A 26,950-nucleotide genomic window follows, 5' to 3' on the forward strand; every position below is an offset into this window, starting at 1 on the left:
GCTGAATATATATCCAAATATATAACATATAATAAATATATGTAATATATAGTCCAAATATGTATTTGTATGAGTTTTTTTTTTACCACATCTTTATTATCTGTTCATCCATTAACAGATACTTATTGTTTCCATGTCTTATCTATTGTGCATAATGCTGCAGTGAACACAGGAGTGCAGATGTCTTTGAGAGCCTATTTTCATCTCCTGTAGCTATATACCCAGAAGTAGATTGATGGATCATATGATAGTTTTATTTTTAATTTTTTGAAGAACCTCCATATTGTTTTCCTTAGCACCTGTATGAATTTACATTCCCACCAACAGTGTACAACATTTCTCTTTTCTCCATATCCTCCACCACTTGTTATCTTTTGTCTTTTTAATGGTAGCTGTTCTAACAGGTGTGAGGTGATAGCTCATTGTGGTTTTAATCTGCATTTCCCTGCTGATTAGTGACATTGAGTGTTTTTTCATATACCTGTTGGCCATTTGGATGTCTTCTTTGGAAAAGTGTCTTTTCTGTTCTTCTGCCTATTTTTAAGCTGGATTGATTTTGTTTCATTATTGAATAGTATGAGTTCTTCATATATTTTTGATAGAACCCATTATCATGTATATGGTTTGCAAGGATTTTCTCCCCTTCCATAGGTTGCCTTCTCATTGTGTTTATTGTTTGCTTTGCTATGCAGAAACTTTATAGATTGATGTAGTCTAACATATTTATTTTACCCTTTGTTGTTTGCGCTATTGGTGTCATATCCAAAAAAGTCATTGTCAACACCAATGTCAAGGAACTTTTCGTTATGTTTTCTTCTATAAGTTTTACAGTTTCAATTCTTAAAAAAAAATTTTTTTTAATGTTTATTCATTTTGAAAGACAGAGAGAGAGCACAAACAGGGGTGGGGCGGAGAGAGAGGGGAAACAGAATCTGAAGCATGCTCCAAGCTCCTAGCTGTCAGCACAGAGCCCAATGTGGGACTCGAACTCACAAACCATGAGACCATGACCCGAGCCAAAGTCTGACACTCAACTGACTGAGCCACCCAGGCGCCTCTACAGTTTCAATTCTATGTTGAAGTCTTTAATTCATTTTGAGTTGATTTGTGAGTGGTGTAAGATAAAGGTCCAATTTCATTTTTCTGCATGTGGCTATGCAGTTTTCCCAATACTATTTATTGAAGAGACTATGCTTTTCTCATTGAATATTGGCTCCTTTATCAAATATTAGTTGGCCATATATGCAGGGGTTTGTTTCTGGGCTATCTATTCTGTTCCATTGATATATATGTCTATTTATATGCTAGTGCCATACTGCTTTGATCACTTTAGCTTTCTGGTAAGTTTGAAATCAGGACGTGTGATACCTCCAGCTTTGTTCTTCTTTCTCAAGATTGCTTTGGCTATTTGGGTGAGTACTCCATACAAATTTTAGGAGTGTTTTTTCTATTTCTGTAAATTGTCATTGGAATACAGATTTAATACGGATTTCATGAAATCTGTAGGTGGCTTTGAGTAGTATGGTCATTTTAACAAAATTAATTCTTCCAGTCCATGAACATAGAATATCTTTCCATTTGTTTGTGTCTTCTTCAATTTTTTTTGACCAGAGGCTTATAGTTTTCAGTGTACAGATCTTTCTGCTCCTTGGTTAAATTTAGACTTAAGTATTTTATTGTTTTTTTTAATGCTATTGTGAATGGGAATATTTTGTTTCTTTTTCAAATATTTCATTATTAGCATATAGAAATGCATCTAATTTCTGTATGTTGATTTTATATTTTACAACTTTAGTGAATTTGTTGATTAGTTCTAACAGTTTTGAGTCTTGGGGATTTTGCAATATATAAGTTCATATCAACTGCAAATAAGATGATTTTACTTCTTCCTTTCATTTGGATGCTTTGTATTTTTTTTTCCTGATTGCTCTAGATAGGACTTCCAGTATTGTGTTGAATAAGAGTGGGCATACTTGCCTTGTTCCTGATCTTAGAGGTAAAGCTTTCCACTTTTCACCATTGAGTATGAAACTTGCTGTGGATTTGTCGTATATGGCTTTTATTGTGTTCAGATATGTTCCTTCTATATCAAATTTGTTGAGAGTTTTTATCATGAAATGCTGTTGTATTTTGTCAGATTTTTTTTCTGCATGTATTGAGATGATCGTATGATTTTTATCTTTCATTCTATTAATGCGGTCTATCACATTTATTGATTTGTGGCAACTACCTTTCTACTTTTGGTCTGTATGAATTGACTACTGTAGATATGTTTTAGTAATTGACCATGATGTTGCTTCCAATCCTCCCTACTCTTTAGTAATTCTCATGAAGGGTGAATAGTCTTAAATAACTTTACTTGCTCTGGACATATTTTCTTTTGCTGCAATAAAATATGATTTAATTAACTGACCATTGGTAAAAGCTTTCCTTGCTTGATGAACAAATGGGCCATTCAGAAACTTACTTTGGCTGTAGCCTCATTTTCATTTTTTATTTTTGTGAAGAAATTTGTGACGAGATATTCCACTTTACACATTCTAATTTTTCTGAACATTTCTTTCCAGTGGGTTAGGGATATTGCATAGGGGGGCTTTATTCTGGTAATGTCAATATATAGTGCGGTCTTTTAGCACAGTTACAGTGTTATTTTGTAATAAACACAATGTTTACCATATAGTTCATTAACACAATAATCCACACTTAAAAGCATGACATTCGAAGCCCATTTTTCTCTCTCTCCTTTTTTTGGCTCATGACATTAAGAAAAACAAAAACAAGTCATGGTATGTGGATATGTGTGGCACTTGAAACTCTCTTGAATTTTAACTGCATCATGAGTGTTTGTAGTGTGCCAAGAAGCAGTGCAAAGTGATGAGAGCATGCATATAATCTCCATTGCAACTACTCGACTCTGCTGTTGTAGCATAGAAACAGTCATAGACAATAAGTCAGTCCATAAAGGAATGTGGCTGTGTTTCAGACTACACATACTTAAATGTACAGTTTGATAAGTTTTGATGAATGCATGTAAACACTTGTGAAATCATGACCACAGTCGAGATAATGAACACCTCTATAACCCCAAAAAGTTTCCTCAAGCCTCTTTGAAATCCCTTTTCACCCCAACACTCTCTGTCCCCATAACTCCTAGCATCCCCAGGAAACCACTGCTCCATTTTTTGTAATTATAGATTAGTTTACATTTTCTAGAATTTTTACATAATTGGAATCATAATATATGCTCTCTTTTCTCTGTTTTCTTTTCACACAACATAATTATGAGATTTATCCATGTTGTTGTGGGTATCAGTAATTCATTCCTATTTATTACTGCTTAATATTTATTTGTATGGAAATACCAAATTGTATATAAATTCACCTATTGATGGACATTGGATTGTTTCTATTTTTTTTGTCTGTTACATAGAAAACATATATAGTAGCACCTGGGTGGCTCAGTCAGTTAAGTGTCCAACTCTTGATCTCAGCTCAGGTGTTGATCTCAAGGTCAGTTCAAGCTCCACACTTCTGTAAACATTCATGTGCAAGTGTGAATTCATTTGTGTGTGAATGTAAGTTTCATTTCTCAGATGTAAATATCCAACAACTCAATTCTTGAATTGCATATTTAGTTTTATAAGTAACTGCTAAATTGTTTTCCAAACTAGATATACCGTCTTCCATTGCCACCAGCAATGTATAAGGATCAGGTTTCTCTGCACTCTTGCTAGTATTTGATGTTACCACTACTTTTTATAAATCTTAGCCACCCTGGCAGTTTTGCAGTGATATCTCATTGTGGCTTTAATTTGCATTACCTTGATGGCTAATGAGTTTAACATATTCATGTGTTTACTTGCCATCTGTGTATCTTCTTTGGTAGAAGAATGGCCATGCTTTTGTCCATTTTCTAATTGGATTTTTTTTTTCAACGTTTATTTATTTTTGGGACAGAGAGAGACAGAGCATGAACGGGGGAGGGGCAGAGAGAGAGGGAGACACAGAATCGGAAACAGGCTCCAGGCTCTGAGCCATCAGCCCAGAGCCCGACGCGGGGCTCGAACTCCCGGACCGCGAGATCGTGACCTGGCTGAAGTCGGACGCTTAACCGACTGCGCCACCCAGGCGCCCCATCTAATTGGATTTTTAAAAAATATTTGGTTTTGGTACACTTTTTACATTCTTTTTTAATAATTTTATATATTTTTAAATTTACATCCAAATTAGTTAGCATATAGTACAACAATGATTTCAGGAGTAGATTCCTTAATGCCCCCTACCCATTTAGCCCATCCCGCCTCCCACAACCCCTCCCGTAACCCTCTGTTTGTTCTCCATATTTAAGAATCTCTTCTGTTTTGTCCCCATCCCTGTTTTTATATTATTTTTGTTTCCCTTCCCTTTTGTTCATCTGTTTTGTCTCTTAAAGTCCTCATATGAGTGAAGTCATATGATATTTGTCTTTCTCTGAATGACTAATTTCGCTTAGCATAATACCCTCCAGTTCCATCCATGTAGTTGCAAATGGCAAGATTTCATTGCTTTTGATTGCCAAGTAATACTCCATTGTATATATATACCACATCTTCTTTATCCATTCATCCATCGATGGACATTTGGGCTCTTTCCATACTTTGGCTATTGTTGATAGTGCTGCTATAAACATTGGGGTGCATGTGTCCCTTCGAAACAGCACACCTATATCCCTGGATAAATACCTAGTAGTGCAATTTCTGGGTCGTAGGGTAGTTCTATTTTTAATTTTTTGAGGAAACTCCATACTGTTTTCCAGAGTGGCTGCACCAGCTTGCATTCCCACCAACAATGCAAAAGAGATCCTCTTTCTCCTCATCCTCACTAACATCTGTTGTTGCCTGAGTTGTTAATGTTAGCCATTCTGACAGGTGTAAGGTGGTATTTCATTGTGGTTTTGATTTGTATTTCCCTGATGATGAGTGATGTTGAGCATATTTTCATGTGTCTGTTGGCCATCTGGATGTCTTCTTTTGGAGAAGTGTCTATTCATGTCTTTTGCCCATTTCTTCACTGGATTGTATATGTTTTGGGTGTTGAGTTTGATAAGTTCTTTATAGATTTTGGATACTAATCCTTCATCTGATATGTCATTTGCATATATCTTCTCCTATTCTGTTGGTTGCCTTTTAGTTTTGCTAACTGTTTCCTTCACTGTGCAGAAGCTTTTTATTTTGACGAAGTCCCAGTAGTTAATTTTTGCTTTTGTTTCCCTTGCCTCCGGAGATGTGTTGAGTAAGAAGTTGCTGCGGCCAACATCAAAGAGGTTTTTGCCTGATTTCTCCTCGAGGATTTTGATGGCTTCCTGTCTTACATTTAGGTCTTTCATCCATTTTGAGTTTATTTTTGTGTATAGTGTAAGAAAGTGGTCCAGGTTCATTCTTCTGCATGTCGCTGTCCAGTTTTCCTAGCACCACTTGCTGAAGATACTGTCTTTATTCCATGGGATATTCTTTCCTGCTTTGTCAAAGATTACTTGGCCATACGTTTGTGGGTCCATTTCTGAGTTCTCTATTCTGTTCCATTGATCTGAGTGTTCTTGTGCCAGTACGATACTGTCTTGATGATTACAGCTTTGTAGTATGGCTTGAAGTCCAGGATTGTGATGCCTCCTGCTTTGGTTTTCTTTTTCAAGATTGCTTTGGCTATTTGGGGTCTTTTCTGGTTCCATACAAATTTTAGGATTATTTGTTCTAGCTCTGTGAAGAATGCTGGTGTTATTTTGATAGGGATTGCATTGAATATGTAGATTGCTTTGGGTAGTATCGACATTTAACAGTATTTGTTCTTCCTATCCAGGAGCATGGAATCTTTTTCCATTTTTTTGTGTCTGCTTCAATTTCTTTCATAAGCTTACTATAGTTTTCAGTGTACAGATTTTTCACTTCTTTGGTTGGATTTATTCCTAGGTATTTTATGGGTTTTGGTGCAATTATAAATGGGATTGATTCCTTGATTTCTCTTTCTGTTGCTTCATTGTTGGTGAATAGGAATGCAACTGATTTCTGTGCATTGATTTTATATCCTACAACTTTGCTGAATTCATGAATCAGTTCTGGCAGTTTTTTGGTGGAATCTTTTGGGTTTTCCATGTAGAGTATCATGTCATCTGCGAAGAGTGAAAATTTTATCTCCTCTTGGCCGATTTGGATGCCTTTTATTTCTTTGTGTTGTCTGATTGCAGAGGCTGAGACCTCCAATACTATGTTGAATAACAGTGGCGAGAGTGGACATCCCTGTCTTGTCTCTGACCTTAGGGGGAAAGCTCTCAGTTTTTCCCCATTGAGGATGATATTAGCATTGGGTCGTTCATATATGACTTTTATGATCTCGAGGTATGATCCTCTATCCCTACTTTCTTGAGGGTTTTTATCAAGAAAAGATGCTGTATTTTGTCAAATGCTTTCTCTGTATCTATTGAGAAGATCATATGATTCTTGTCCTTTCTTTTATTGGTGTGATGAACCACGTTAATTGTTTTTGCAGATATTGAACCAGCCCTGCATCCCAGGTATAAATCCCACTTGGTCGTGGTGAATAATGTTTTTAATGTATTGTTGGATCTGGTTGGCTAATATCTTTCAACGTTTATTTATTTTTGGGACAGAGAGAGACAGAGCATGAACGGGGGAGGGGCAGAGAGAGAGGGAGACACAGAACCGGAAACAGGCTCCAGGCTCTGAGCCATCAGCCCAGAGCCTGACCCGGGGCTCGAACTCCCGGACCGCGAGATCGTGACCTGGCTGAAGTCGGACGCTTAACCGACTGCACCACCCAGGCGCCCCTGGTTGGCTAATATCTTGTTGAGGATTTTTGCATTCATGTTCATCAGGGAAATTGGTCTATAGTTCTCCTTTTTAGTGGGGTCTCCGTCTGGTTTTGGAATCAAGGTAATGCTGGCCTCATAGAAAGAGTTTGGAAGTTTTCCTTCCATTTCTATTTTTTGGAACAGCTTCAAGAGAATAGGTGTTAACTCTTCCTTAAATGTTTGGTAGAATTTCCCTGGAAAACGATCTGGCCCTAGACTCTTGTTTTTTGGGAGATTTTTTATTGCTAATTCGATTTCTTTACTGGTTATTGGTCTGTTCAAATTTTCTACTTCTTCCTGTTTCAGTGTTGGTAGTGTATATGTTTCTAGGAATTTGTCTATTTCCTCCAGATTGCCCATTTTATTGGCATATAATTGCTCATAATATTATCTTATTGTTTTTATTTCTACCCTGTTGGTTGTGATCTCTCCTCTTTCCTTCTTGATTTTATTTATTTGGGTCTTTTCCTTTTTCTTTTTGATCAAACTGGCTAGTGGTTTATCAGTTTTCCTAATTCTTTCAAAGAACCAGTTTCTGGTTTCATTGATCTGTTCTACTGTTTTTTTGGTTTCAATAGCATTAATTACTGCTCTAATCTTTATTATTTCCTGTCTTCTGCTGGTTTTGGGTTTTATTTGCTGTTCTTTTTCCAGCTCTTTAAGGTGTAAGGTTAGGTTGTGTATCTGAGACCTTTCTTCCTTCTTTAGGAAAGCCTGGATTGCTATATACTTTTCTCTTATGACCGCCTTTTCTGTGTCCCAGAGGTTTGGGGTTGTGGTGTTATCATTTTCATTGGCTTCCATATACTTTTCAATTTCCTCTTTAACTTCTTGGTTAGCCCATTCGTTCTTTAGTAGGATGTTCTTTAGTCTCCAACTATTTGTTACCTTTCCAAATTTTTTCTTGTGGTTGATTTCGAGTTTCATAGTGTTGTGGTCTGAAAATATTCATGGTGTGATCTCGATCTTTTTGTACTTGCTGAGGGCTGACTTATGTCCCAGTATGTGGTCTATTCTGGAGAACATTCCACGTGCACTGGAGAAGAATGTATATTCCACTGCTTTAGGATGAAATGTTCTGAATATATCTGTTAATTCCATCTGGTCCAGTGTGCCATTCAAAGCCATTGTTTCCTTGTTGATTTTCTGATTGGATGATCTGTCCATTGTTGTAAGTGGGGTGTTGAAGTCCCTTACTGTTATGGTATTCCTATCAATGAGTTTCTTTATGTTTGTGATTAATTGATTTATATATTTGGGTGCTTTCACATTTGGCGCATAAATGTTTACAATTGTTAGGTCTTCTTGGTGGATAGACCCCTTAATTATGATATAATGCCCTTCTTCATCTCTTGATACAGTCTTTATTTGAAAGTCTAGATTGTCTGATATAAGTATGGCCACTCCAGCTTTCTTTTGTTGACCATTAGCATGATAGATGGTTCTCCATCCCCTTACTTTCAATCTGAAGGTGTCTTTAGGTCTAAAGTGGGTCTCTTGTAAACAGCATATAGATGGATCTTGTTTTCTTATCCATTCTGTTACCCTATGTCTTTTGATTGGAGCACTTAGTCCATTGATGTTTAGAGTGAGTACTGAAAGATATGAATTTATTGCCATTATGTTGCTTGTAGAGTTGGAGTTTCTGGTGGTGTTTTCTGGTCCTTTCTGATCTTTGTTGCTTTTGGCTTTTTATATTCTGAATACAATATTGTCAGCTATCTTCAAACACAGTTATGTAGGGAGTTAAGGTTTCAGTATATCAGTTTTGTAGACCTACCCCATGATCCAGTAATCGCACTACTGGGTATTTACCTCTAAAATACAAAAACACTAATTTAGAGCGATACATGCACCCCTATGTTTATTGCAGCATTGTTTATAATAGTTAAATTATGGAACCAACCCAAGTGCCCATCAATAGATAAATGGATGCAGAAGATGTGATATATATATACACACACACACACACACATATACATATATGTATATATATACATGTATACACACATACATGTATATATATACATATATATGTATACACACATATATATATGGTATGTATACAGATGTATATGCATATGCTAAGTGAAATAAGTCAGTCAGAGAAAGACAAATCCCATATGATTTCACTCATGTGGAATTTAAGAAACAAAATGAATGAGGAAAGGACAAAAAAAGAGAGACAAACCAAGAAATAGACTCTTAGCTACAGAGAACAAAATGATGGTTACTAGAGGGGAAGTGGGTGGGGGATGGGTGACATAGGTGATGGGGATTAAGAGTGTGCTTACCATGATGAGCACTGAGTAATGTATAGAATTGTTGACTCACTGTTTTGTACACCTGAAACTACTATAACACTGTATGTTAACTATGCTGGAATTAAAACAAAAAAAAATAATTAAAAATATATCAATTTTGGGGGGATACAATTCAGTCCTTAGCAGTGTTCAAATTCACTAGTCATCAGAGGAATGTAAATTAAAGCAATAAGGAGCTATCACTTCTCACTCATCAAATTGGCAGAATTTCATAGGACTGATGATATCATGTGATGACAAGAAGACAAAGAATGTTTTTTTCAAACACTGGGATTAGGTGTGTGATTTGATAAAGCCTTTGCAGAAGTCATCATGGTATTAGCCATCAAAGTGTACAAAGCCCTTTATGCTTCAACCCTGCAATCCCACTTCTTGGACTCTGTTCTAGAGAAAAACCTGCTCATGTGAACAGAGAAGCATGCTCAGGGATGTTCTTTGCACTATGGTTTGTGGCAGCCAAAAGGTAGGAATAATCTAAATATCCATCAACGGGAAGTCCCGTTAGTAAATTTGGCATTCCCTGACATGGTCTACCAGGCAGTTATTTTAAAAAGGGAGAGCAGGTTAGGGTGGGAGTTATCTTTTGTAGGAAGTGACTGGAAGAGGGCACCAGAGTCTTCTGGTCTATGCCTTGTTTAAGGAACAGGTTACATAAGTGTGCATTTTGTGAAAGTGTGTGGAAGTTCATTGGTATGCACACATGATTTGTACACTTTTATGCACTTGAATAAAAATATTTTTAAAATTAGAAACCCAGTGTACTCTTGATTTAAATGAGACTCAGATTCTCAAACTCTTCATTCGAATAAGAAATATAGCTCTATCATGGGTTATTGGGGAATTATTATTTTTCTTTTTTTAATCCACATACCCATGGATTTCATGCTAGTAATGTCCTTCTGGCTTAACGAAGAAAATTCAGGGGCACTCAAGTGGCTCAGTTGGTTGGGTGTCTGACTCTTGATTTTGGCTCAGGTCATGATCCCAGGGTTATGAGATTAAGCCCTGCATCAGTCTCCATGCTAAGCATGGAGCCTGCTTAAGGTTCTATCTCTTTCCTTCTGCCCCTCTCCCCTGCTTGTATGCATGCTCTCTCTCTCTCTCTAAAATAAAAAAACCAAAAAAAAAAAAAAAACAGCAAAGAAAATTCAAAAGTACATGTTTCTTCCAGAAAATAAGGACATCAGTTTAAGTATTATTACAAGGGTGATACAATAAATGGGTCATCAGAATTGAAGACTGTAACAGGTTAAGAATCACAATCATAGGACATGGTAATAATGTCACAGTGTGAGTGTCCTAAAGTTTGTTAAGTTTTCAGTGGTCAGAAATAAAATTTGCAAAACTAGTTCTTGGTATACAGCAGAATCTGCTCTCCTGCAGCTGTTTATTCTATGGATACTCTCCCTCTTACCCTGCTCAGGATATCCTTATCCTCCCAGGAGGAAGAAGGGCCTACAGGTTCATGCCAGGTGCTGGAATCCGTGAGCTACCATTGAGAGAGAAAAGGCAGGTCTGAGAACATGGGAATGTACCCTTTGGGCCAGAAGAAGACAGAGGGGGATAATTCAAAAGTGGAATACAGGGCATTGAGTGTTGAAGATCTTCAATACTAATTGAGTGTTGAAGATCATCAAGACCTAGTGGTAAACAGAAAAACAGTGTAATGGCAATGTGTGTGGACACAAATGCACATGGAAATGCATAGAAAGGTAACTAGAAAGAGTTACAACAAAATATTGACAGCAATTACCTTTGAGAGAGGAAAATGATACCACATCCAGCCATGAAGTGAGCTCTTCCATACTCTTTGTATTACTTGTGGGTGTATTTTTGTGAATGTTGTGTAAATTAAAAAATCCCAAGTAAATAAATGATCCAAGGTTTAATGATACAAGGGAGAAAGAGAATTGAAAAATTACCCGGCCTACTTGACCATGGGGAAATTCTGTTGAAAGCCGTGATAGAATTCTTCTGGAGAGTTTGGGAATGATTAGTGAAGGGGCACATAGATAACTGAGGAAGTAGAACAAACAAAGTGAAGATGAGGAGGATCAGGAGGAGGAGGGGCAGGAGGGGCAGGATGTGGAAGAGAAGAAGGTGGAGGAAGAGGAGGCAGAAGAAGAAGAAAAGGAAGAAAAATCTGAAGGATTACAGGCAGATGGATTGGTTGGCTCCTGAGTTCAAATATGAGTTCAGCAAGAGTACGTAATCACCATAGTAGTCCAGTAATGGAGTCTACTTATACAGGCATAATGAAACGGAAAGCCTGTAAATTGAGTTAAAAATTGTCATCTCATTCTGTGGGAGATAGTGGAGAGAGAGAAAAGTGAATAAAATTGTTAAATCTGCATGTGTCATTATAGTAATTCAAATGATGATGTTTCAAGATGCAAGACTACAAATTTTGTTTGTTTTATATTTACATGAATGATAAATACCAGATAAATGCCTGAGAGTGGAATACAGGTTAGAGGGAGTCAGAGAGCTGGAATGGAGAAGATTGGCTGGATTTCCAAGTCTTGTAGCACAGTGTGACTTTTTTGAACCTGGCTGTTCATGCCGACATGGGCCATTCTGATTCCACATGGCTTTGCAGCTGAATGTGACAGGCCCAGCATTCTGGGCTTCTCTGGGGAGGGACAGGGATGGCTGATTAACAGCCCACTAACATAGCAGACAACCAGGCCCACTAACATAGCAGACAACCAGGAATAATCCCCTCTCCAGACACACCCTTAACATGGAGCATTGTCCCATAAGCACATGTAATTCACATAGATACCCAGGATCTTGTAGGAAACAGACACAGCATCATGACCGTTAAGATTAAGGTTAACTATGGACTAAGACCTTTGTTGTTTCCTTCGTTCATTATTTCCTATAAACTGCCCAACAAAATGGGTCTGTCTGTTGGGCATGAATTTCAAGTAGCAACCCCAGATGTCTGAGAAATGTAACTCTATTTTCCAGCATCTTCACTAGTTAACGTGGATTGAGTTATGAAATAGATAGACCAGACACGTGATGGCAAAATACATATTTTCTGCTCAACCAGGGGGGCAGTTGGGGAAACAGTGACTGTTCCTACAGTGGTTCAGAGACCAAGGCTGATGGGAGTTCTTCCTCTCTATAACTTGTGGCCTTCAAAGCACCATGGATGTCACTTGGCCAGTCAGCTAGGGGAAGAAGAGTATGGAGGAGAGTGCCCATGGGAGATGTTTCAAAGCCAGGCCTGTTTGTGGCACACATGACTTCTGATAGAAGTGATTCCATAGAGCCAAAGACAGTCTCATGGCCACACAGGGGAACCTAGGAAATGTGGCTGAGTTGTGCTCCCGGGAGGAAAAGATGAGCCTTGGTCGAGTTAGCAGTCTTTTCCACAGCTACTTAACCTCCTTTCTATTGGTAATCCCCATTCTCCTTCATTGTGGAAATTTAATTCTGCTAAGTCTAGGGTTTCTGGTCTGAATTTGGGGTTGTTCATGAAGTTAGGGTACCAGTGGGAACCCCTCGATGTTTGTCATCCATCATGTCAGCCTAGATCTCTGTTTTCCTTCATTCTAGATGGCTCCTGTGTTATTCCTGGCTCCCCTCTGCTAGTCATTCCCACCCTGGTACTTTGCATTTCTGTAGACCTCCTTCTCACCAAGCTGAGACATGGGCTACCCTACTTGGCTGTCTAAGGTCATTTCTTCCTAGACCTCCCTACCATGCAGCATATTTTCTTTGTGACCTTGGAGCCTCTATAGGACTTATTTGTGAAGAGGTAATACAAATAGTATCTGGGGTCTTTGACACCTCACCCCTTCCTGAGATGCAACCCTCCTTAGGGTTATACTTGCATGTAATCTCTCTTTCTCTACTTCCTTTATTCCTTTCAGGATTGGGGGAGGGGTGATCTTCATCAGCTCTTGCACCAAATCTATTGTTTATTTCTTGAGGTCTTTCCATTCTTCCCTTAACAATTTGACTTTTGGATCTCAAAAGTTGAAGGAGGGTTCTGTTTGCCTAGAAAAAGCAGGGATATGAAACATGTAGCTCCAGCAAAACACAGACACTGACTCAGAAACAAATAAACACATGCACACACATGAGAAGCTGGAACATTCCCTTCATTTTTTATTGGTTTAAATAATTTTTTTTTTCTGGAAGAGCATCCAAGTATCATGGAGCTAAGCACATCTAGGGCATGAAAGTGAGGACCCTCAAGGTGGATGAAGATGGCTCCAGCAGCGAAAAGGATGAAGTAGTATGATGTCACTGGGCTAGTGGGTTGCTTGGATGTTGAGTTCCTTGGCCAATAGGTTTTCTGGCTAGAAGATGTCTTGGCTGTTGGTTTCTTGCATGGTGGCTGATTTGGTTGGTTAGGGCCTTGGTGGGTAAGTCCTATTTGAGGTGGACTCATGGACTACTTGGCCTGGCCTTTTCACATAAATAGGGTATAGGCATAAATGATGCCTAAACCAATGAGTATGGCAAATACATCCAGCCAGCCAGTTCGGCCTGAGTTGAGGTAAGCATCTTCCCATTCACTGTTCTTGTTGGCCTGCGAAGTCTGTAGGGATGGGAGCTTTAGGTATGGGTTTCTGAGTCTAGCCTTGTGATACCCTTGGGGAAGGGCTAGGGACCAATGGTCACTGAGGGAAAGCCCCTGTCCAGGTCCCAGGGCAGAAACAGGTGTAAGGGGCAGGTAGAGGGCAGGATGGGCCATCGCATAGGTGTTGTTTTACCTTGTAACTGAAGAATATAGCTATTAATCCCAGGGGAGGGAACAAAATTACGGCCAGGATGGTCAAACATAAGTAATTCGGGGCATAAAATGCCAGTTCTTCAGGTGTCTGTGTTTCCTCTGGCGGCTTCTCAGGGGCGCCTGCAGCCGGCGGGCCTCCTGCAGCAGCCGCGCCTTTTGAAGCAGGCGGACCTCCTGCAGCAGGTGGGGCGGGTTTGGGGGGCATGATCTTTCCACCCAGACAAAGACAGATCCTGAGTGTCTTGAAAACAGAGAGCCAAGCCCACTATACCTCCCCTAGTTTAAAACCAAGACTCCAGCATCCCAAGACTCCAAACGTTAAAGGCCACTTCTTCACAATGGAGAAACCAGTGCCTCAAGTCCTGATTGGCTGTCTGCATAAGGGGGCGTGGTCCCACAATTCGCTGCTTCTCCTGGACTCGGAGCTTGGAGCTGGGTTCCATCCTCTATCAGGACATTGGCTCCACCCGTCCTGATGCGGATTTGTTGGAAACTGTAAGATGGGATCCTGGCTTCTCCTTGTTGCAGACGCCAGTCTGCTACAGGAGGGCAGTACCAGAGTTGCCTCTCTAGATGGAAGAGAGGAAGTAGACAAGCCCTGTAAGAAAACTAGGAGATTACAAACAGAAGGGAAGGAAAAGGAATAATGTCAATAACAGATTATAAAATATTGAATTAGAAAAGAATTCTTTAGTCTATACTGACTGAAAGAGAAAGAAGGTGAAAAGGGGGAAGGTCTTAAAAGTAGAATGTCATTTAATAAGTGTGGATGAAATGATAGAAATGGGAAATCACCATTGTGGTAGGTAGAGTTCTAAGATGGCCCCAAGATTCCTGCTCCCTGGTGTACACACACTTTTTCCCAGTTGTTCATTCAAGTACTAATCTATGTGCTGCTGTGGAGGGATTTTGTATCTGTAGTTAAATTCCCCAATCAGTTAACTTTAAGAGAGGGAAAATGTCCTCCATGGGACACTAATCCAGTGACTTCTTAAAAGGGACAACATCTTACTGGCAAAAAGGATTCAAGGCATGGGATGGAGTGCAGTCAAGGGAGATTCTCCATTGCTAGCTTGAAAGTGGAGGAGACTACACAGCAAGGAATGCAGGCAGCCCCTATCTGAAGTGGCTCCCAACTGATAGCTAGCAAGGAAATGGGACCTCAGTTCTATAATAGTAAGGATCTGAATCCTGTTATGACCATATTTGATTGGGAGATGATCCTAGCTCCAGATGAGAACACAGACTGGTCAACACCTTGATTTTAGCCTTGTGAGATCCTGAGCATTCTAGAGAATCTAGCCATTCTGATCTACAGAACTGTAAGTTAGTAACTAAGTTTGTGGTTTGTCAATGACACAGCTGTGTTTAAGCACAGGCAAAGACCTAGAAGCACCAAGAACAGCAGCAACACACACAACCCAGGGGCCAGGAAAGTCTTCATGAAATGTGTTAGGAAAAGCGATCTCATGTACACAGTCTTCAATGTCCCCTTGCCACATAAGAATGGGTCTTGGGCCTGAAACACTTTCTGACCAAGAGATAAAGAGCCCACACAGTGTATGCAAGGCTTATCACCTTGTGTGGGAATATTTTTTCTTGTTTCAGGCTCATTGTGTATTCCTTTGTTCTGCTTAAGTACCTGTGTTCTCAGGCACAACCCCAGGTTTTAGTATTTCAGACTCCATGAAGGCGGGGATCAGGGTTCTTCCACTGTGGCACAAGAGGAGTTCATAAAGGCTAATTGCACCTGCTGCCCAGACACCCACTATGGTGCTGATCTTGCTCTTTCTCTTTATGTGAGTAAAAGTGCCCCATCCAGTACTTTACTGTGTTGTATTTTCCTTGGCAACTCTGATAGCAAGATGCAGTGGGAAGACGTGTTTGGACTTCTATTTCTGGTGGTTGGCATTGTAATGATCTTTGCTACCCTCTCCTTGTATTGGTAACTAGTCTTCTGCTTGACAGAATGAATTATCTTGGAGCATTTTAAAGGGTAAGGTGGATATTCCAGATAAAAAAAATATAAGGTGAGGGGGGAAAGAATTCAATGTTGGGTGGGATGAAGAATGTATATTGGTTTCCAGGAGGTCCCTTGGATGGTGAGAACCTTGGGTTGGTGGTGAGGTTCTCTTGCCTAGTGAATATTTTGTCTGAGGTGGCTTTGGTATGGTAACTTGTCTGGGTTCTGAATTCCTGAGCCATGTATCCTTTGTCAGGTGAGTACTTCAACTGCAGTGATCTTTAGCTGGTGGGTCCCTTGGCTGGAGGGTCACCTAACCAACAAGAGACTGAACATAGAAACTGCATTTATGTACATATAATGGCATAAATACTCAAGAAAAGCATTTGACATGAATTTGTCCTTGCTGTGTAACAGTTTACTTCCAAGGTGCTTTCTCAATCTATTGGGGCATGATGGTAGAAGGAATGTGTGGCTTTATAGAATGAATTGAGAGAACTATTGAGGATTTCCACGAAGATAGCAGAGCCAGAACATCTCCCACCTCCAGTGGTCAGTTCTGGGAAGAAATAGATGCAGGAGTGGAGAGTGGAGAAATAGATGCTCCTGGTATACTCAGGAGGTTAGGTCTTGGGCAGTGGTGACAGTGCCCAGTCTTCACAGTGTAGTCAACCGCTGGGATTCCTAAAGAGAAGGTTATGATGACTAAAGACAGTGGGCAGATTTGATGAGTATCCCTCTTTACTGTGTATCTCTTGTTTCCTTTGTTTTCTTCTTTCATTCTCTCTTTTACTTTTTTTTTTTTTTTTTGTCCTTCCTCTGCATAGTAGCTTTCTTGGCTTGGGAAGTTGGGTTTCTATTTCCAGAAAGTGAAGGATTTTGTCAGAGTCCTTAGTAGGAAGGGACAACCTACCTCCTTCTGAGTTGTAGTCAGCTACAAGTCTGAAGGTATCACTTGCCTTTCCATGATTGAGATAGTCAAGCTCTAACTCTATCTTTACTTTAAACTCCTGACTGGTTCATCAAACGACATGCTGACTACTCACCTAAGTATGCCTAGAGGACCTGCTTTCTGATTGGTTTCATCTTCAGGGGCAAGTCTGGAAAGGTATTGGTCCCCAGGAAGCCTCCTCCAGTACCCTTGGTGCCAGCTTTCCAGAGTGCCCCATGGCTCTGGGGAGTGCGAGAGGAAGGGCGGCATCTGGGCCAGAATTGGGAAAGGGCCAGGAAGGTCTCAGAAAGGAGGGCATAGACAAGCATGTCAAGATATGAGGTGTATCCTCTGGATTTAAGGGCAGAGAGGTGTTAATACCTTTGGTGAAGGCAATTTCAGAGGATCAATGGGCGAGAGGGAACAGGTGCCATATTGCAGAGACCCAAATGGTTTACAAGAAGAGGGGAGTATAGGGGAGCCTGGGTGGCTCAGTCAGTTAAGTGTTGGACTTCAGCTCAGGTCATGATCTCATGGTTTGTGAGTTTGAGCCCCGTGTCGGGCTCTGTGCTGACAGCTCAGAACCTGGAGCCTGCTTCAGATTCTGTATCTCCCTCTCTTTCCACCCTTCCCCAGCTCTCTCTCTCTCTCTCTCTCTCTCTCTCTCAAAAATAAATAAACATTTAAAAAAAGAAAAGGGGAGTATAGACAGAGTGTAGATATCACTTTCCAAAACTCTGGAGGTGAAGGAGAAAGGAAATCCTGAGAAGAATGTGGGTTCCAGTTTCTGGGGCACCACAGGGCCAATGCCCAGTTTCAGAGAGCCATGGATTGATTGTGAGGTGTGGAAGTGGAAATGATATAGACATTTTCTTTAAGAAGCTTGTTGATGAAGGGCCAAGAAAGTCAGTACTGGGATAGGAGCAGGGGAGTGAGAGTGATTTTTTTTTTTTTTAAGATGGGAGGGACTTGGGAATATTCCATTGGATGGAAATTCTGAAAAGATAGTAGCATGGCCCCATGTTCTGCCTCTCCTTTTGTCTCTGTAATTATGAATGAACCAACAATCAAACCCAGATTCACGGTTTGAAGGGGATTCAGGGGTTTAGGGGAGTGGGTTTTGGGGTTTTGTTTGTTTTGGTTTTGGTGGGAAAGATGAGATAGACAATGTACCAGTGAGAGAGGGGATGGAGATGTGGGAGAGATGGTTTAGTAAAGCTGAGGACATTTGTTTGTTCTCCCTATAGCCTTAATATCTAGAACAGGAGCTGACATAAAGTAATGCCCAATAAATGTGGACTGAATCAATATGCCTGGGCCTTGGAACCAGGCTACCTAGGCTTGAATTCCTGACATGCCACTAACTTGATGTGTTGCCATGCGCAAGTCACTTAATCTCTTTGTGCATGTTTTCTTACCTTTAAAATAGGGTTAATAATGCAGCACCTGGATGGCTTGGTTGAGACTCTGACTTGATTTTGGCTCAGGTCATGATCCCAGAGTTGTGGGATTGAGCCCTGCATCAGGCTCTGTGCTGGGCATGGAGCCTGCTTAAGATTCTCTCTCTCCTGGGGTGCCCGGGTGGCTCAGTTGGTTAAGCCTCTGACTCTTGACTTTGGCTCAGGTCATGATCTTGTGGTTCATGGGTTCAAGCCCTGCGTCAGGTTCTGCACTGACAGTGCAGAGCCTGCTTCGGATTCTCTCTCTCCCTCTCTCTGCCCCTCCCTGGCTTGTGGGCACATGCGTGCATGGGCTCTCTCTCTCACAAAAATAAAAAATAAATAAAAATAAAATAAAATAGGGATAATAATGGTTTCTCCCTCATTTAGTTGGATTAATCCTCATTTAGAGGATTAAGTAAGCTAATGTATGTAAAATGCTTAGAACTGTGCCTGGCACATAGTGAGTATTATATAACATGGTGATGATGATGGTGATGATGGTGGTGGTTTTGGTGAAGGAGGAGGAAAAGAGGAAGGAGGAGGCGGAGGAGAATAATGTGATTCAGAGCATATGGGAACCATCCCTCACCCTCTTCACGTTGGGAAGGAGGGATGGAATGTGTCTGGATGCAGGTAAAACATGGACCCTATGCCTTAATCACAGATGGTTTCATTGCAAGGAAAAAACACCCCCCAAAACTAGCTTAAGAAGGGAAGCTTCTTATAGGGCTACAGGGCCCTCTCAGAGCCATCTAAAGAGAGGATATTCAGTATAGCAGGCATATCAATCAGAGTTCAGTCAGAAAAATAGACACCATAGGTATTCCCAACAAAGGGGATTTAAAACAGGGATTGGAATCCTGTAAGAGCAAAAGGTAAAGCCTAAGGTAACTCCACTCCTACTTCTAGACCTGGAATACAATAGGGAAGAGGTGGTGTTACAGGACTTAGAGAAGGGGGAGATGCATGACTGATGCTCAGACCTCTGAAGATAAGGTACATCCTAATGAGTAGGTAGGATCGCAAGTAGTGGATGCTCTGCAGTTCCTCAGATGTCCAGTGTGTGGCACTGCTGGCAGGTGAGGGCACACAGGGTGCCTGTTACTGACTGGCAGGGGAGCATCACCTAAGGACTGATGATGACTCTCAAACATCAGTTCTCAAATATTTTGGTCTCAGGACCCCTTTCACTCTTAAATTTTTTGAGAATTCACCTGAAGCTTTTGCTTATATGAGTTGTATCTATTGGTATTTTCTGTACTGGGATTAAAACTGAAAAAATTATTAATTTGAAAAATAAAAATAAAAACCCTTTACATGCTGATACAAATAACACTGTTGTCATGAAAATAACTATATTTTGCAAAACATTTGTGAACAGAGTAGCATTGTTTTACATTTTTGCAAATCTCTTTCCTGTCTGGCTGAATAGAAGATACTGGATTCTCATATTCTTCTACATTTAGTCTGTTGCTGTGTATCACACATCATGTAGCTCTTGCAAAACTCTGTATACTCATGAGAAAATGAGAGTGAAAAAAGTAAATTGGCATCTGTATAAGGAAAAACACAGTATTTCCTTCTATTTGTCTCCTTTATTGTTTACAGACCACTGCACTTCTGATATTTCTGGTCACCGAATACGTAGGGATTTTTCCCACAGCAAGAAATTCTGTGGCACCAGCTGCATGTCCTGCAATTTAATTCTCACACTGCATACTCGGACATAGCATCAGATTTCACAGGTTAAGGGCTCAGTCCCTCAAGACTGCTGTTTCTCTTCAGATGCCAACTGCAAGTAGTAGGTACCCAGGTCACCCACAACTTGGCTACAAATCGGAGGTTCTTATGACCTCCTCCCTCATGGGACCTCTACACATAAAACTATGCAACCTTAGTGAAATATATTAAAAAGACCTAAATACAAGGAAGGATTAGACCATGTTCATGGATTGGAGACCATATTGTAAAGATATCCACTCTCCCAATTGATCTATAGAACATTTCTTTTTTTTGGTGGAGACCGTTAAGCTAATTCTAAAATGTATGTGGAAATCCAAAGGCTTAAGAAGAACCAAGACAATCTTGAGGAAGAAAAACAAAGTTGTCAAACTTATAGTAACAAATGGCCAGTCTTACTAGAATTTTATAATAATTAAGATGTTGTGGTGTTGGTGTAAGGCTAGACACGTTGGCTAATACAATACAGTCTAGACAGACCCACATATATGTGGTCAGTTGATTTACGGTAAAAGTGGCACTGGAGTTTAGTAGGTATAGGATGTTATTTTCAATAAATGATGCAGGGTGTATTGCGTAACTATGGGAATAATTTAATCTAGATCCAACTTCACACTATATGCAGAAACAAATTCCAGAATGATCACAGATCTGAATGTGGAATGTAAAATAGTTTACCTTCTAGAAGATAACATAGAAGACAATTTCAGGGTTTTAGACAAAGCACAGATGTCCTAAATAGGACACAAAACTAAACATGAGGAAAAGATTGATAAATGGACTACATTAAAATGAATAACTTCTATTCTTCCCAAAATGCCATTAAGAGAGTAAAAAAGCAAAGTCACAGCATAGGGAAATATACTTGTGCTATGGATATAAGTTGACTTATACCTAGAAAACATGTAGAATTTATATACCTTAAAAACAAAAAGAAGGGCACCTTGGTGGCTCAGTTGGTTAAACGTCTGACTTCGGCTCAGGTCATGCTCTCACTGTTGGTAAGTTTGAGTCCTGCATCGGGTTTGTTGCTGTCAGTGCAGAGCTTGCTTCGGATCCTCTGTCCCCTCTCTCTCTGCCCTCACTCCACCCACTTGCACTCTATATCTCAAAAATAAATAAACATTAAAAAAAAGACATTTGGGGTGCCTGGCTGGCTCAGTCAGTAGAGCTTGTGACTCTTGATCTCAGGGTCATGAGTTCAAGCCCCCCATCGGGTGTAAAGCTTACTTAAAAAAAAAAGATATTCAACAATTAGACAAATAACCCAATTTTTTAAAGGAGCAAAGGATTTCAACAGACATTTCTCCAAAGAAGATGTAAAAGTGGCCAATAAGCACATGAAAAGATGTTCAGCATCACCAGTCTTGGGGGAAATGCAAATTAGAACCACAGTGATGTATCAGTTGACAGCCACTAGGATGGCTATAGTAACCCATTTTTTTTCTTTAAAGAAAATAAGCAGCATAGGTAAGGATGTGGAGAAATTAGGACCCTTATTCATTGCTGGTGCGAATGTGAAGTGGTGCAGCTGCTTCTTTTAAAATGTGGACTTTATCATCATTCAGGTATGGTGGGGCCAACAGATCAGGAGATGACTGCCATTGAAAAGATAGTCTGGTGGGGCGCCTGAGTGGCTCAGTCGGTTGAGTGACTGACTGTTGATTTTGGCTCAGGCCATGATCTCACGGCTATGAGATCAAGCCCCATGTCGGGATCTGCTCTGACAGCATGGAGCCTGCTTGGGATTCTCTCTACTCTCTCTGCCCCTCCCCTGCTCTTTGCATGAGCTCTCTGTCTCTCTCTCTCTCCCTCTCTCTCAACAAATAAATAAGCATTAAAAAAAAAGATTTTTATTCATAGTTCCTAAGAGGAGAGGGCACACCATACCATGTAGGACAACACTGGGAAGTGCCAGGGTCATCCAGGTGTCAGAGGAAGTGAGGGGAAAATATGTGCAAGAGATTTTTTTTTCTTTTATAGAGGAGAGTGCATGAGCGGGGGAGAGGAGGAGGAGGAGGAGAGAGAGAGAGAGAGAGAGAGAGAGAGAGAGAGAGAGAATCTTAAGCAGGTTCCATGCCCAGTGCGGAGCCCGACACAGGGCTTGATCCCACGGGATCCCCCTGGGATCATGACCTGAGCTGAAATCAAGAGTCAGACACTCAGCCTACTGAGCCACCATGGCGCCCCAAGGACCTTTCTTGTGGTTTTGGCAAGAAAGGCATGGCAAAGCATGACAAGCTGGCTAAAGATTGACTCATTTTAATAATTTCAGTGGGCTCTGAATATAAAGGCTGTTTCTAGTCATCTGGTACATGATGCTGGGATGATGAGGTAGAGGGATAATGGTCTGGCGTGTAAGAGCCCTGTAAGAGCCCACAAAGGAGGTGGTTAGGGGTAGGCTCTGGCTTGGTTGGTTTGCATATCAAAGGCATGGTCCCAGGGGAGTCATTTGCTATCTCCAGGAATTAGCTAGCTCTGGGAGAAGTCTTTCCTGGGTCAGCAAGACTCCAAGATGTGAAAGCATCAAAATAAAAAGACATGCTTAGTACACTGCTCTACTAAAAACAGTTTGGCAGTTCCTTAAAAAGTTAAGCATATAAGAAAAAAAGTTAAGCATAAAGTTATCGTATGAAACAGCAATTCCAGTCCTAGGTATATACCCAAGAGAAATGAAAACAAACAGTCATATCAGTATTATTCATAATAGCCAAAAAGTAAAAACAACCCAAATATCTATGACCACATTAGAAGATAGACAAAGTGTGGTATTATCATACAATGGAATGTTACTCAGCCATAAAAAGGAATAGAGTACTTCTCTGTGCTATAATATGAATGAACATTGAAAACAGTATACAGAGTGAAAGGAGTCAGACATATAAGGCCACAAATTGCATGATTCCATTGACATGAAATGTCCAGAACAGACGAATCCGTAGAGACAGAAAGTAAATTAGTGGTGGCCAGGGGATGGGAGTAGACATGGGAGTGACTAATAGATGTGAGTTTCCTTTTTGGGGTGATGAAAATGTTCTGGAATTAGACAGTGATGATGGTTGTCTAACCTTGTGAATATGCTAGAATCCACTGAATTATCTACTTCAAAATGGTGAAGTCTATGGTATGTGAATTATATCAATACATGCATACATACATAACCCAGAAAGAGACGACATAAATACAAAGTGGACAAAAGGCTAGAACATCTGATATACAAATGAGAATATAAGGGCGCCTGGCTGGCTCAGTCAATAGACAATGCAACTCTTGATCCCAGAGTTGTAAATTTGAGCCCCACATTGGATATGAAGATTACTTAAAAATAAAATATTTAAAAAAAGAATAAATAGGTTATGATATAGTTATGTAAGGAAATACTGTACAGCAAAGAGGAGGAACAAATTTTTTTTTTTAATATATGAAATTTATTGTCAAATTGGTTTCCATTCAACACCCAGTGCTCATCCCAAAAGGTGCCCGAGGAGGAACAAATTTTTAAAGATATATCCTTTATGATTCCTTTTATATGAAATTCTGAAATAGCCAAATCTATGGTGATATAAATGTAAGTATATTTGTGCAGATAGTGATGGGACAAGAGCAGGACTTTTAAGATATTGGAAATTTCTATTTCTGTGAGTGGTGGTTTTAAGAGTGTGTTACTAGTGAAAGCCATACTAGCATAATAATAATAGTAATAGTAGCATAATAGTGAATAGCATAGTAGCATATAGTTGGGATCTGTGTACTTTTTACGTATGTATGTATGTATGTATGTATGTATGTTATACTTCAACAAAATGTACCTAGAAATCAAAAATTGTGAGTAGAGCTAAAGCCATGTTTGGAGTTATACGTATAGCTGTGAATGCATACATTAGAAAAGGAAGCCTGAGGGGCACCTAACTGGCCCAGTCAGAAGAGCATGCAAGTCTTGATCTCGGGGGTTGTGAGTTTGAGCCCACGCTGAATGCAGAGATTACTTACATAAACAAACAAACAAACAACCAAACAAACAAACTTCAAAAAAGAAAAGAAAAGGCTGAAAACCAAGAAGTAATTTTTGAAACATTCAAAAAGTTTAAAACAAGCTAATTAGCCCAAAAAATGGTAGAGAGGAAAAATCAAAGAATTGGAAGAAATGAAATCGAAAATACATGTGCAAAGAGAAGGGAAGGCAGGGAGGATTTAAAGGAGGACAGAGAATGGGGAACCTGGGTGGCTCAGTTGGTTAAGCGTCTGACTTCTGCTCAGGTCATGATCTCACCGTTTGTGAGTTTAAACTCGGCATCCGTCTCTGTGCTGACAGCTTAGAGCCTGGAGCTTGCTTCTGATTCTGTGTCTCCCTCTCTCTCTGCCCCTCCCCCACTCACGCTGTATCTCTCTCTCCTTCAAAAATTAATAAACATTAAAAAAAATTTTTTTTAAATAAAGGAGGACAGAGAAAATTCATTAGGGACAGAAACAGTATTGGAGAGGACAGGGAGAGGGTCATTGGGTGTCAGGGAGAATTGTGGGGAACAGGAAGGATAAATCAAGAAGGGAGGGAAGTCAGGCAACTTAAATTGCATTCTAGAGGACAGTGAGGAAATGGGGCAGTGAGGTGGTGTGGGGGCCAGGCTGTCCCACCTTGGGCTGGTGCCACCTTTCAGAGTTCCTCTGATCTGCAGAGTTGGTTTAGCCTGGTCCCCATTCATTTAGGTCTCTGCTGTCCATTCTTCTGGCTGTCCATTCTTCTGGCCACTGTGATGAGATCCTTTCCCTCACCCTGATCAACCTCAACCTGTTGCCCTCCAAGCCCTGTAGGTCATGCCACAGAACCCTGGTGATGAGATGTCCCTGGATCTCCACTTTGACAACTACTTGATTCTGTTCAGGGTGTCCCTTTTTCTGCTGCCTGCCCTTTGGGATTACAGACAGCATTTTTACCTGCAAAGTGGCCTGCAAAGTGGGTGTGGTCCCAATTCCTCCCACCCTTCTTGGTGTCTCCCTTGCCTTCTCAATGGAGATCAGCACCCCTGCTTACTTCCCCCTCTCCCACAGGCAGCTTTTTTTTTTTTTTTTTTCTTTTCAACGTTTATTTATTTTTGGGACAGAAAGAGACAGAGCATGAACGGGGGAGGGGCAGAGAGAGAGGGAGACAGAATCGGAAACAGGCTCCAGGCTCTGAGCCATCAGCCTAGAGCCCGACGCGGGGCTCGAACTCCCGGACCGCGAGATCGTGACCCGGCTGAAGTCGGACGCTTAACCGACTGCGCCACCCAGGCGCCCCTCCCACAGGCAGCTTTAAACCATCTCTTCTCTCCTCCTTTGGAACTTTATCCTTTTCTATCCAACTTCTTTCCACTTTCTCTCTTTCACAGAGGAACCCTACCTTGCCTCTCTCCACATCCTTCCTTCTTTTCTCTTTACAGTGGCCCCCCTCCATCTCCACCTCTCTTCCTGGATTAGCCCCTCTTGCTTCATTCCAGGGACTCTGCCCTGCACTGGTTTCCCTTCTCCCCATCTTCACACTGATTCCTGAGGGCACCCCCACCCATCTTTCTTTACCTCCATAGACCGAGAAAGCATTAGACATGGAAGGAGCAGAAGGTGGAGAAATTTTCCAGCTGGCCTTTGCCATGGGCCTCACAGCCATCATCCTAAGCCTGTGGCTCTACACTGCAATAATTTCAGTCCATTTAGCTTGATGACAGAAGTACCCACAAACCAGGAAACTTTCCTCAGAACTCCAGAGACTAGAGGTCCCTCTTCATCTCTAAGATCATCTTTGAACTGGGGTGTGCCTCTGACCCAGTTCCCACCTTCAGATTTTTTTTATGTCAGTAAATCTTATAGGAAGATCTACCAATTGAAGATGTTTGTGTGAGTTTTCAGCCCTTACTTTATTAATCCAGTCAGCAGACACTGATTGCTGACCATGCCCAGGTATAATACAAATATTAGAGTTTCTTTGATGGGAAAGGTTATGGGAGAAGCTGAAGGATCCACCATCAAGAAATATTTTTGTGTAACTTGAGGTGCAAACAGAGTTACTTTCTGTGTGAAACACAGTTAATGAGGGGGGCTATGTCAATTATCTTAGGCTAATTTATGCTCCAAGAACAAATGACTCCTAAGTCTCAGTGGCTCAGTCTGTTTTCAGCCAGCTCCAGGTCATCTTCATTACAGGATCCAGACTGAAGAAGAAGATGATATTTTTGATCCTGCAGATCTCAAGGTAGAGAAAAAAGAATAGCTGAATCATACAATGGCTTATGAAATGTCTGCTCAGAAATGGCCCCCATCTGTTCATTGGATTTTAGTACATTCGCAATGTTGTGCAACCATCACCACTGTCCAATTCCCGAAAAATCTCACCATCCCAAATAGAAACCTGGGGCATTTAAGTAGTCATTCCTCATTCTCCTCTTCCCCCATCCCCTGGAAACCTCTAATCTGATTTCTGTCCATGTGGATTTTTCCTATTATAGACATTTCATATACAGGTACCCCTCACTTTTCAAAAGCTTGTACTACTCCACTTTGCTTTCGCGAAAGATCTACCTTAGTACCTGTTTTCGCTAGCCATAAGGAATCCTAAGAGGACTTTCACTTTTACAAAAAAAAAAAGGCAAAAAGTGGAAATAGCATTCAGCATTGTTTGGCAGTGAGCCATTAATAGAGGCAGTGGGCACTCCCAGCAGCAAGAGAGGCAACCACCATGCTCCTTCCCTGGGAACTACACTCAGCGTCTTAACATCAAGAGTCCAGAGCTTTGAACTATGTCTGTGAGCATTTGTGCTTTTATCTCGACTTATTTTGTGCATCCATTAGCAAGATGCATCCTAAGGTATCAGAAAAGCCTAAGAGAGGTTATTTGTTTGGATATAGGAATGCTCAAAAAGTTTCTCATATAAATTAATGATAATTACTTCTTTGTTTTATTTGCCATTTCACTTTATGACACT

The 26,950-nt window shown here is 40.6% G+C and overlaps 2 protein-coding genes across 3 annotated transcripts in view; one reads left to right on the forward strand and one right to left on the reverse strand.

The window, feature by feature from the left end:
• Window positions 1–26,950, forward strand: part of ATP4A (ATPase H+/K+ transporting subunit alpha) — a 100,813-nt gene that overhangs the window by 29,712 nt on the left and 44,151 nt on the right. The gene's annotated exons all lie outside the window — the stretch shown is intronic.
• PMIS2 (PMIS2 transmembrane protein) lies at window positions 13,266–14,248 on the reverse strand. Its single transcript, XM_045441243.1, has 2 exons — window positions 13,902–14,248; window positions 13,266–13,726 (listed from the first exon to the last, which is right to left on the reverse strand). The coding sequence occupies exons 1-2, from the start codon at window positions 14,124–14,126 to the stop codon at window positions 13,598–13,600; spliced, it is 354 nt and encodes a 117-aa protein (XP_045297199.1). The 5' UTR covers window positions 14,127–14,248; the 3' UTR covers window positions 13,266–13,597.

The sequence above is a fragment of the Leopardus geoffroyi genome, chromosome E2, assembly GCF_018350155.1.
Source record: "Leopardus geoffroyi isolate Oge1 chromosome E2, O.geoffroyi_Oge1_pat1.0, whole genome shotgun sequence".
In the NCBI taxonomy this organism is placed as follows: domain Eukaryota; kingdom Metazoa; phylum Chordata; class Mammalia; order Carnivora; family Felidae; genus Leopardus; species Leopardus geoffroyi.